This window comes from Ochotona princeps, chromosome 9 (assembly GCF_030435755.1).
Source record: "Ochotona princeps isolate mOchPri1 chromosome 9, mOchPri1.hap1, whole genome shotgun sequence".
NCBI lineage: Eukaryota > Metazoa > Chordata > Mammalia > Lagomorpha > Ochotonidae > Ochotona > Ochotona princeps.
The window spans coordinates 39,616,278-39,629,372 of NC_080840.1; the positions used below are offsets into that span (position 1 = coordinate 39,616,278).

A 13,095-nucleotide genomic window follows, 5' to 3' on the forward strand; every position below is an offset into this window, starting at 1 on the left:
AGTTGTCTGAGTGATACTGGTAATGAGTTTTGGCTGGAAGGGGAAAGACAAAGTAAGGTGCACTAGAGTTGATAAGGCTGCTGAAGAGACTATCCAAGCGTATTAGACAGGTGTCTGAATAGCAGACCACTGGAAGCCAGGTTTCTCACTGTTGGAGTGGGCATTGACAGAGAAGCAAGTGGGCATTGAAATAACATGTATCAATATATATTAAATGATTATCTCATTGTATGAAGAGCGATGGATATTCATGGACATGCATGGAAATATTTACAAATACATGTGTACTATTGTGTTAGTACACACATGCATATCTCCCTGATCTGTCAGTTGAGGAAGAAATGTCTGGATCCACACATAAATAGAAGAGCTAAATCTCTACTGCTGAATAATTTTAAATGACTTCTGTGGACACCGCAACCTTAGGGCTGGTCATCTCAACTGTCCCCTCATTATAGTATGAGCAGCTCCTGGTGATAATTCTCCAAAGAGCAGTGTACAGGTGGGAGAAAACGGACCCTTATAACAGAGAAACAACAAGCTGTGCCTGTTCAGGGGATAGCAAACATGAGGAGATTGAAGGCATGTTCATGCATGCAGCTTTGACTCGATGCAGTGGAAATTGTATTTTATCCAGGTTTAACTCGATTTAATCACCCCATACTTGGAATAATCTATTGGAAGAACATTTTTAACATCTTTGCTCTGTTCTCCTTGACATTATCAAATTATTTAAAAATAAGCAAAGTCTGAGAGGCTGTCACAATGCTGAGTGTCTGAGGATACCAGATGCCTGAATGTAATATCATGCCTTAGGTGGGATCTGCAAAGCAAAAGGAGACATTAGAAAAGCTAGGGAACCATCAACAAAACTTACACTTTAGAAACTATTGATTTGTCAGACTTCTTTAATTGTAACTAGAGTAGTGTATTAAAATAAGAAAATACTAGATAAAAATGGAAGTGGGTGACACAGGAAGTGTTGTGTTATTTTTATACTTTCTCAGTACATCTAAAATTATTCTACTATGAGAGTTTTTTTTAAGATTTATTTATTTTTATTTGAAATGCGGACATACAGAGAGGAGGAGAGACAGAGAGAAAGATCTCCCGCTCGAAGCTGGGAGCCAGGAGCTCTTCCAGGTCTCCCACATGGGTGCAGAGTCCCAATGCTTTGGGCCGTCCTCGACTGCTATCCCAGGCCACAAGCAGGGAGCTGGATGGGAAGTGGGGCCGCCAGGATTAGAACCGGCGCCCATATGGGATCCTGGCACATTCAAGGCGAGGACTTTAACCACTACGTTATCTCATTGCGCCCGAGTTTTTATTTATTAATTGAAAGGGAGAAAGAGGGAAAGAATGCTTCATTCTTGGCTTCACTCTTCAAATGCCTCCGGCAGCCAGGGGTGGACCAGTTTTAAGTCAGTAACTGGGATATCCATCTGACTCTCCTAAGGAAGGCAGAAATAATCCAAGTATCAGGGCCGCCATCCCCTGGCTCCCAGATGCCTTAGCAAGAAGCTGCATGGGGAGTGGAAAGGAGACTTAATTCCAGTAGTCTGATATGGAATGTGAGTCATTTCATGTGGCAGCTTAAGTGCCACAATTTCTTCCTGAACAACTAGTTTTACCTGACACTTTGGGGAGAGATTTGGATTTTTAAAAAGGAAGACGTGTTTCAATTGGTGAATGCTAAATACAGTACCTGCTCAGAAATGTCATTATTAACAAATGATGACAACTTCAGGAGACATGCATTAGTGTGTGAAAATATAAAGTGTGTGAAAACATATATGAAATTAGGTTTAGAAAATGATTGAATAATTTCACATCTGTTAAATAGATTACTAATGGCAGGAAAAGGTTCCAGGTGTCATTTTCATAAAATAATCAAAACTTCTGACATTTCCTAGCTTTATATTAGAGATAATCTCATATTTATGTGTTTTTCAAAAGCTAGCTTAATGAACCACTCTGAAAAAATAGTTGTCAGTCTGATAACAAAATTTCCATGGAGACAAAAACTTAAAAATCATTCATGTTGCAAATAATGAATTGTAAAGGTATATTGTATTGATTTTCAAGCAGACTTACAGAAAGGATAGCAGAAGATGAGAGAGTTCAAAAGCCACAGATTGGCCAAGCTAAATGCAGGAGTCAGGTATTCCATCTGTGTCTCTCATGGATGGAAGAGGCTAACGCAACTGGGCACAAATGCTTTCCCAGTCATAGCAACAATGAGATGGATTGCAAGTGATGCCAGTGTTACACCGTAATTTCACTTGCTGTGCTACAATGCTGGTACCAAAGTATGATTTTGATAGTGAAGATGACCTTTCTTGTTTGCTTATTTTTGCCTAATTATATGTTGATGTTTTATCGTCACCAGACAGTTTATGTATTTCAGTAAGATAACAATGTTAGGTCCAGCACCCACACAGCATACCCATGGGAAATAAGCAATGTCTATTGTCATTCATATGGTTGGTTACCATTGAAATGGTCTTTTTCTTTCAAAACCTATAGTGATAATCCAGGGACAACTTGGGTAACATAATTGCTGAGATGTTGTATCATACTTACCTAATGAAATATTTATCGGTGACCTACAAAAAAAAAAGACCAAGAAAGATTCAATGAATTACAGGAATTTTAGGGAATTTAAAAAACTTGTTCATAGTTCAGGATGAATGCTAACCTGGATCCTTCTTCTGCCATTTGTGAATAAAGCATACCTTAAACTCTCCTGTTCACTTTCTCACTTTATATCATCCCTACACTGTATTCTGTAGTATCAGGGTGGCACTTCCCCACGATGACTCTTGATTTTGTGAAGTGTATCAGAGTGAAGACTAAACTTTCAAAAATAATATTTTCAAATTGCCTAAATGCAAAACTTCTGGTTCTACGCAGTAACCCAGTGGCTAAAGTCCTTGCCTTGAACGTGCCAGGATCCCTTATGGGCACTGGTTCTATCCTGGCAGTCGCGCTTCCCATCCAGCTCCCTGTTTGTGGCCTGGGAAGGCAGTGGAGGATAGCCCAAAGCCTTGGGACCCTGCACCCACGTGGGAGACCAGGAAAAGACCCCAGGCTCCTGGCTTCGGTTTGGCTCAGCTCCGGCTGTTGTGGTCTGTGCTGGGTATTTCATATACTGATTTATTTAATGTTATTCATTCTAATGAATAACTTGCTTCCTGAACATCATTCCATCTGTGAATAAACTTTTAAGTTCCAGAGCAAACTATTCATGCATGCAGCTTTTAATTTAAAAAGAAAGATTACCTTTTAAAAAAGATAACTCTATGAAAGGCAACTTTTTAATTACTCCTTTTGAAATTACGTTCACAGTTGTAGACTTGGAGTTCAAACTGAACGATGGGGCTGAGGAAACACCTGACAACCTTGGTTAATCCTATCACAGGTCGTTGTAGCTCATGTACAGGTGTTACACTTGCACATCCTCCTTTCCCCTGGACTTGCAGAAATCAGGGGTTTCACTCTTTCTCTCCTGTCTCTCTTCACAATTCCTGAGAGTTTCTCACAGATGGTTGTAAGCCATTTTCCCACAGGATCCACCTCACCATTTTTCTAGTTGCATTACTATTGATACTGTGCTTAATTGGTTGCCGTTTCTGTCTTTTCAGACGACACTCTGCGGTGCCATAGCACATGGATTTCAGAACCGCCTGTGAGGAGGTAGGTGCCTGCTTTTCTGCTTTTCAAATCAGGAAAACAGTGGGGAATCAAGACATGCTTGTCCTCAATCCCTAGGAGAGGAGCACTACCTTGGGTGGAGGGTTGGCTGCTGGCTCATTCCATTTCCAGCTTATGTTCTCTTCCTATAAAGTTAAAAAATCAAAGTGTGCCTGGAAAAGCTTCAGATTTTATCTCTTTTTAAGATGGGAGCAGGGGGCAGCATTGCAGTACAACAGTTCGAGTCCTGGCTGTTCTACTTCCAGTACAACAGTGGAACAAGCCTTAGCTTAAGTCTCTACACCCATATGGAGGTTTGGGTGGGCTCTCCTCATTCTTGGCTTCAGCATGGCCATTTTGAGAGTGAACCAGTGGTTGGAAAACTTCTCTGTCTCTGCTGGTTTCCCTGTAACTTTTTTTTTCAAAGATTTTTATTATTATTGGAAAGCCGGATATACAGAGAGGAGGAGAGACAGAGAGGAAGATCTTCCATCCGGTGTTTCACTCCCCAAGTGAGCCACAAGGGGCCGGTGCGCGCCAATCCGATGCCGGGAACCAGGAACCTCTTCCGGGTCTCCCACGCGGGTGCAGGGTCCCAAAGCTTTGGGCCGTCCTCAACTGCTTTCCCAGGCCACAAGCAGGGAGCTGGATGGGAAGTGGAGCTGCCGGGATTAGAACCGGCGGCCATATGGGATCCCAGGGCGCGTTCAAGGTGAGGACTTTAGCCGCTAGGCCACAGTGCCGGGCCCTTCCCTGTAACTTTTAAAGGAGAAGGACAGGGCATGTTTAATGGAATTGAATTGCTCCTCTCCATCAACCACACACAGTGAAATTTCAGGTGGTAGCATTATCAAAAGTATTTTTTTTCACATATGTGATGAGAAATTAGAAAAAATCCAAGGTTACGTTCAGGAATAAAATTCTGTGCTTTTATGACTCCAATGTTATTTAAGGATTCAGTATCAGTTAAGTATTAATACGTGGCGATTTGGATTCTCTGTGGAGCTGACATCACACTTTAGCCTAAGTTACAATGGTTCATTAATCTTTCAAGGACACTTAACATTGTTCAAATATACATTTCAATGATGTAAAATCCCTAGAGAGCATATTCATTCTATCTCATAAAAAATATTAGCTTTTTTTAAATTAAATATGAACTCCCCCTCCCAAAGCATTGTTTTCTTCACTCTTTGCAAGAAATGCAAATACTTATCTTCAGGTAAAATACAAATACTCATAGGTTAGAAAAAAAGTTTGCATTTGTTTAAAAGGTTTACCATATTATTGTGTGCAATAACAACAACAGTCTACAAATATTAAAATGACATCAAAGAAATCAAAGGCTTGTTTTAATATTAGTGAAAGTTATCTTTTTAGAAAAATGTCATTTGTTTAAGGTTATATTGAATTTGTGGGACACTGCCAAAGCAGTGCTACGGGGTAAACTCATCGCAATTGGAGCTCATGTCAAGGCCCAAGAGAGGCGCCAAATACAGGAACTAAACACACACCTCCAGGAATTGGAAAAACAACAGCAGAAGAGCCCCACACACAATAGGAAACAAGAAATCATCAAAACAAGGGAGGAAATTAATCAGATAGAAATAAAAAAAAAAACATACACAAAATCAATGAATCAAAAAGCTGGTACAACTTTTTAAATGTCATTCAGAGGATTAATAAATTGTTTTTAAATCTATTTTTATATTTCTGCAGTTTTTCAAAAATTCACATAATGATGCTTTATGTATAGCTCAGTGACTTTTTCAAATTGTGTTATAGGGCTTTTTCCAGTTTAAAAATCTCATTTATTATATCAACTAAGATAATTTATAGCAATTACAGGCTACTTCGAAAATTGAAAGAAAATTCATACTTGGAAAAGAAATATTAATATAGTTTAAATGTTTGTACCAAAACAAGCACATTTAGTAAACTATATGTACATAAACTTATTTTTTTTTTACCTCCTGCCCTCTGTTGTGGTGGTCTCCTCCCATTGTGCATCCCCCCTACCAGCACCATCCCAGATCCAGGGTCCCTGGAAGGAGGTGATGATGTCCCTTCTGCCCAAGGAAGCCCAATCCTCCTGCATACAAGCTTTGTAAAATATAGTCATATTAGTTCACACAGTTTAAATTGATTTAATATTTCAGAAGCTTAGTATTCTATTCTTATCAATATTTGATTCGATTCAGTGTCACTTAGTGTTAATTACATTCTCTTAATTATGCATATAGCAAGTAGTCTAGTTCCATCAAAGTGTTGTCTTATGTTTTAAGCAGTCAAACAACCACTCATCAAAGTTGAATGGGTACTTGCTTTGATGAAAAGCATATAGAACACATGAGATTTTTCATGACAATTAACAAATGATTTGCCTTGTTGATCAGAGTGTGATGTGAGATTTCTCAGAACGCTGTTTTGAAATAAATCTTTTGATGCATTGTTTTGAGATATTCATCAGATTTTATTTAAGGTTCAGAAGCTCTGTTCTAAAGAGTAACATCATTGTGCTCATCCTACTCTGTATGATCATCTTGCTGTTGTCCTGCCTTGAGCCCCTTTGGGTATTATTTTAAACTGTCCTTTGGACACAGTAGAATTGTACCTACCTGCGCCATCACGACATCCATATGAAGTCCACATGTTGGCTGGATTGTAATGTAGAACTGTGAGATGCTCTGAAAATGATCAAATTTTGGAAGAGGAACAAGGATTTAGGCTGAAATTTGCTTTCTTGGAATATCAAAGTGGACCAGAATCAGAAAGAGAATTGAGCTTGTTGCTTTGTACTTGAGGATATTGGGAGACTTTTATGTGAAATTTTGAATGCTCTTTAATTAATTAGTCAAAAGTGGAACCAGATTGTACAACTTGGAGCTCCTAATTCTAAGTTTCAACCTCTTGCTCAGACACAACTCCTGTTGTAAACTAGGTCACAGTCAAAAATACATTAAATATGCATTGTTTCTCTTCACTGCTAAGGAAGAAAGATGACCAAGCTAAGGCAGCATGTTAGTGTACAATGTCCAGAAGTCTTTTCTTTGAGTAGGAGCTGGAGAAACTGTCCTAAAAACTTCCATTTTTAAGCTCCTTCCCCATATAATAAAGGTTCATTGTAATAGAAATGTTCATTTATTGGTTAAGAAATGTTTTGCTCCTATAAAGACAATGCCATAATTCTTTATTTGGGGGGGGGTTGCTTTGTTTTTGCTTGTTTTTTAAAAATTTATTTTATTATTTGATGATACAGTTCCATAGGCTCTGGGATTTCTCGTCCCCCACCCCACTGATTTCCATCGTATCATTACAATAGTATAGTCCTTCATGAACAATTAGCTGAATGATGGAACTATGTCATTATTCTTTTTAAGAAATTTGGATTTAGAAATCTAACAGAAAGGAGCAACAAATGTAGAGGACTTGAGATAATGCAAAGTAGGCCAATACAAAATATTTATTAGAAGAAAACATTTCCCAATAGGCAACCATCATTACTGATTTTCTCTGTTTTTAAAGTGTCAGCAATAATAATAATAATAATAATAACCTGTTCAAATAAGCCAGTGTGCTTTTTTTGATCCAGTTTTTCCTCAGATGTTACTTACATATCTCCCTCTATAACGTAAGATCTACATGTTTGCGCTAACTTTGAAATCATACATTTCTCAGTAATTTATATTTAATGCAACAATAGTGTATCTTTTTTTCAAAAAGATTAATTTAAGTATTTGAAAGGCAGAACAAGGGGGAGAGACAGAGAGAGAGAGAGAGAGAGAGAGAGAGAGAAGGATGGTATCTTGCATCTTGTGGTTCATTCTCCACAGGGCCACAGCAGCCAGGGTTGGGCCAGGAAGAATCCAGGAACCTGGAATTCCATCCAGGTCTCCCACATGAATGGCAGAGACCCTAATACCTGGGCCTTCTTCTGCTGCCTTCCCAGCTGCTTTCACTGGGAGCTGGATCAGAAGCTGGGATTCATACTGGTCTTTTGCTATGGAATACCAGCATTGCAAGCAGCAACTTGCAGAGACAGATTCATGGCCCCAGATGAACAAATCTTAGTAACAGAAAGATTAATTCACTGTTCAAATTCTGTAATAACACAAAATTAGAACATTGCAAGTGTGATGTGGAACTAAATATTGCTGAAGTCAGTACAAGTGTTGTCCACATACAGTAATGATCAATGCCGAAGTGATTATTTACGCAATGAAAGTCTCAGGTCCAGGAAAGTGAAGGCTCAACTTTGAAAGATATTGTCTCAGAAAGCTTCAAAGAAAAGGAAATCTTGTGCTGGTAATTGAAAAGCGGCTAGAATTCACCTAAGGGGAAGGCCATGATTATGAATAATCCTTCAAAGAACTCTACGTGAAATGACATTTAGTATACCATGCCGCAACTTTTCATTCAGTGAGGAATTGTTGCTTATCTAAAACAACAGGTTTACAAAACAAATCAAATTTCATTTGGCAACGAAAGCATAAAAATGCTGAGGATACTGCAAGAGTATTTGCAGTTTGCACTGTATTGCCTGCCAAGTTTCTCATAACTTGTATCTTACAGCTCATATTGTGAATTATACGTTTCAATATGAAAGGAATATAGATTTTAAAATTGAAAGAACATAGTGTCACAAAACATATTTTTATGCTGTGGAAGGTAAGACCACAAATTCAAGAGGTCTTGACTGTTAGTAGAAAACTGTGATATTAGTCTTTTTAAAAACCCACTCAGGGTACAAAATTTAAGTATGTGTAAAATTTCAATAATGTAAATGTGTCTTTAGGCAAGTTGATAACCACATATTTATTAACTAACAGAAAAAATAGCTGATGATAAGGTTATAAAAATGCTATGTTTTAAGTAAATAAAAATACCAGTATTTAAAAATTCCTCCAAACAGAGTGCCATGTGAGTTTTTTTTAAATTTTTTTTTTTCCTGGAAAAGAGGATCCACAGGGAAGGAGAGAGAGAAAAAAATCTGTCTGCTGGTTCACTCCCCAAACAGTTCAGCCAGAGCTGAACAGTTTTGAGGCTAGGAGCCAGAGATTTCTTCTAGGTCTCCCACATGAGTTACGAATCGTACAGTCATCCAGCCATATGCAGGGAGCAAGATGGTAAATAGAATAGCCAGGACACAAATTGGCACCCAGATGGGATACCAAAATGCTTGCAGGTGGAGGATGAGCCAATAGAGCCATTGTGCTGGCTCCTGCCATGTGGATATTTTAAAGTTCACGTATTATATAGAATCGTTCATCATGCAAAAAAAAATTTTTGTTGATTTATATTACTTTTTGGGAACAACCTTTTAAAAATTCGACTTTAAACTGTTTTTAATTCCTATGCCACATACTTTTTAGAAACATTTTTTGAGTAATGCATACACATTCACCAAAGATTAGAGACAAACGATTGCATTACTAATAAAAGAGGACAAGAATATGTGGTAAATACAAACCAAAATTATGGCGTATAATTACATAGCTGATTTCAGTTTTCAGCAATTGAGATATACTACAGGTCTGTGAAGACTTTGAATTGGGTACTGTTTCAACTGGTGTCATGTAATTTTGCCTCTAGTTTCCATCCCCTGAAATAATGCAGAAGGGCAGAGATCAATGTAGAAGCTACATCAAACCTCTGCCCTTCCAGAGAGTGCCCTTTGTTTGTGGTAGCTTGTTTAGGGAAGAGTCCACCTGCAAATACCTGAGTAGCTGGCCCAAGACAATATTTTTTCCCCTAGAATAAGGACATTATTTTCTTAAAATTTTCATTTGTTTATTTGAAAGACAAACGCAGGCAATCACGCATTCACATACACACAGAAGGGGGAAACATTCACCCTCTGATTGATCCCCGCCAGCCTGCTGGGGCTGGGAAGAGCAGAGGCCAGGAGAGGAGAATGCAGTCCCAGTGACCCACATGCATGGTAGGGATTTAACCTGCTGCCTCCAAGGTCTGCAGTGGCAGGAAGGTAAAATCGGCAGTGGACTGATACTCTGAGTGGGCGTGTCAACATCTGTTTCAATCAGAGTCTTACATGCTGGACCAAACTCTCACCCTTAGCGTAAGGAGTGACTCCAAGGACTAAACCCACCTTCCTGGACTCAGTGCCACCTTGAATGCCATTAATGCCTGCATACCCAGGACTGTCTCAAATTTCCTAGCCCTCAACTCCCTTGAAACCCACTTTCCTAATCAAGTTTAGTGACCTTGATGTTTAAACTGTGCACTCCACCAATACCTTGAGGCATATATTCCTGGTGTCCACGTACAGCCACCATCTTCCAATGCCTGACCCCTACACTCTATCTTCCTACCATGAGACCATAAAAAATGCCTATAACCCTTTGTGGTCTCTCTCCCTGCTCTGCTCTTACTTTCTCCTTACCCCATGCTGCCTCCCTTGAAGAAATAAGGGCCTCTTGTGTGGCTCACTTGCTGTGTCTGGCATCTTGGGATTGTGGAAAAAGCTAACACCTAGGAAAGAGTGTTGGCTGAAATGTTGTCTGCTGAAATGATGCACCATGACCAGGTAGAAAGGATGAGGCTCTGAGGCTTTCCTTCAGTGATCTAGACAAGGCTGGTCCCAGCTTGGCCACAGCGATATGCCAGTCCTCTTTCCCTCTTTCATCTTGGAAGTGCCTGCTCTTGATTACCGATGAGTAGCGCAGTGGAAGTTTCTTGGCATGGAGTAAGCCACCATGCAAGTGATTTTTATATAGCAAACAGAATAAACAGGGGATTCGATCCAACCAGGCCCCTCGTTGAGAGAGCACCCTGACGTCTGCACCTCCACTCCACTCCTCACCTGAAGCAGCTCTGACAAACACAGTTGGTTGCAGCCTGGGTGTTTCCTGCTCCAATCAGGGTTTTTCTGAATAATAACGATATTTCAGCTCTCTTGTTCTCTTTACATCTTCCACTCTTTCTTAGAAAGACAGCCAGGAGGCATGCACGTGTGTGCATCACCTCACTATTGTCATTTTCCGGGTTCTTGTCAAGGCTCTGACACGCTGTAGAGGAGCTCCCTGATTATTTGCTGCCACTTCTCCCCTCTCTGCTGCACCTCCCAAACTCAGCATCAAGGATGCTTCTCCAGCTCTATCCTCCAAAATGGAGAAAATGTACTTTTGCACTCTACCACGTCTCTACTCATTTCCCTCTCTTAAAGAAGTGAATTTAGTCTCTGATTCTTTTGTGTTCTTTAATTTTAAAGCCACCCATACATGTTTTGTATCCACAATTCATCCTGTAATACTTCCCCATGCGTAACCAAGTCTTTTTCTTTGTTGCTCCAATTTCATCTCTCATCTATTAATGCCATACAACATTGGTCAATATAATGAATAAGATATTGTGAATGCTTCTTCCCCTGCACCAGTGTAGGTAACATATATGACCCCCTTAAAGGGTTTGTCTATGTCTAGTTTTTCTTTGTTTGCTTTCTTCTCCAATTGGTGATTCTTTAATGTGTGTGTGTGTGTGTGTGTGTTATCATAACAAAAAGCTGCCAGTTTTTAATGCTGTGCCTCTATAATATTAAAGTAAGTCTGTCTTCTCTTTTGGAGAAAACCTCTTCCATAATTAGGGGCTGACACCACACTTGAGTGAATGTTAGCTTAGTCTATATCAGAAATGTGATGGAAAAGCCTCCTTGCCATGTGTTAGTTGCTCAGACTTTCCCCAGATGCTCTTTAGGTCTTTGATGCATAACGGGTATGCGTTTCCAGGCTTTCAAGGAAGGGCCCATCTCTCATTCTGAGGTTAAAACTGTGTATTTTGTTTGTGACTATGAGCTCTTACATTGCACTTCTGGGGGAAAATTGGTCCAGAACACAACGTACCTTGAAAATCACCAAGTGTGCTCAATCAAGATCTCTTTGATATTGTGTTTGTGTCTTCCTTTCCTTCTAATGCCAGCCCCTCCTCAAGATCGCAATGTGAGCAGCAGAGACTTCTCCATGCTAAAATGCAGGGAATCTCTTTTATGTGTCACAAAATACAATTTGTTTGTGCTGAACTATTTTATGCTTTAGACATGCCCTCGACTTGCATTCTAGAATAGATTAATAGGGATAATTCACTGAGCACCTGCTGTGTGTCTCCTCTGCAGATGAGGATGGAACACTATTCTTGCTCCTGAAGATGCTTCTGCTTTTGTCTAAAAGAGCATCATAACTCTTCTAAGATAATGATAGACTGGTATCAGTGTGTGAATATGTGTAATGTAAGGTAAAATGGTACACTGAAGCTCCCAGCATAAACAAGCCACATATTGAATGATCTTCACAAGTTATAGTATATGAATATTTTCTGATAGATTCATACATACAAACCAAATTCTAGCTATCCCTATAAACATTTATATACAAAGAGGAAGCCTGGGGATATTTGCCTGGGATATTGTACTACTTAATACTAAGAATAAATGAGTATACTTTGTATTTATTCATTATATGAAGAATGGCTCCCCAATTAGTAAATGAAAGTTCCATCTGCATAATAGTCATTGTTCCTTTGAGTTTTGCTGAGTAATAAGGACTGGAGGATTCTCAAAGGATTTTTTTTTTTTTTTGTATCTGTGACACCTTGGGAGTGCAAGGTGCACTTGTTTGGGAGAATATTTATCTAAGTAAATATTATACCACCAAAATATTGTGAGCGTAAAAAGAATCGTATGTTACCTTGGAGATAATAAAGAGTCTGCTTAAATCCATTCAGCACAAACACAAGAATCCTCACGGATTTTCCAATTTTCAAGGATACATGTAACACAGGCATGAATGTAATAACTGCATTAGCTTAGGTAGTTCACCTACTATCTCATTCTTATTCCCATGCACACATGAAGCTCAAATACACATTCATATGCACATATTGCATACGTGATGTGTGCAATGGTTATATGTTTCAAATACCTTTTGCTATATGTTCACATGTATGTGTATTCATCTTTGTGTGTGCACACATTTATGAAGGTGGAGATCAGCAATAGTAAAGTAGTGACAATTATTGTGGATAATAAATAGATTTGCTTTCAATTCTAACCTTCAGTAACAGAGATAGAACTAAGAGTTGGTGGTATGGAGAAAAGAAGAGAGTGTAGCTTCTTTTTGTAGTGATGGAAATACTCTAAAATTAATGGTTGTTAACCCATGCACATTTTCAAATGTTCAAAAGCATAAATGGTACAATTTAAAAGGTTGAATTTCATGGAGTGTGAAATACATTTCAAAAAACTTTTGATTTCCCATGTAAATTTTTAATTTTAACTAGATTGTTATTATCTTTTAAGATGTAATACACATATCATGTCCTGGTCCTCTAAATCTTTGTCCAAGTTTTCCTGTAAGTTACCTGTTGTCTGATAGGTCAGTTTACTCATGA

At 38.9% G+C, this 13,095-nt stretch overlaps 1 protein-coding gene across 1 annotated transcript in view; it reads left to right on the top strand.

Moving 5' to 3' along the window:
• Window positions 1-3,643: 3,643 nt before the first annotated feature.
• SNTG1 (syntrophin gamma 1) overlaps window positions 3,644-13,095 on the top strand; it is a 242,877-nt gene continuing 233,425 nt past the window's right edge. Inside the window, exon 1 of the mRNA XM_058668373.1 lies at window positions 3,644-3,696. Within this exon, the coding sequence (XP_058524356.1) occupies window positions 3,670-3,696 (27 nt within the window). The 5' untranslated portion in view covers window positions 3,644-3,669. The remainder of the gene's footprint in view (window positions 3,697-13,095) is intronic.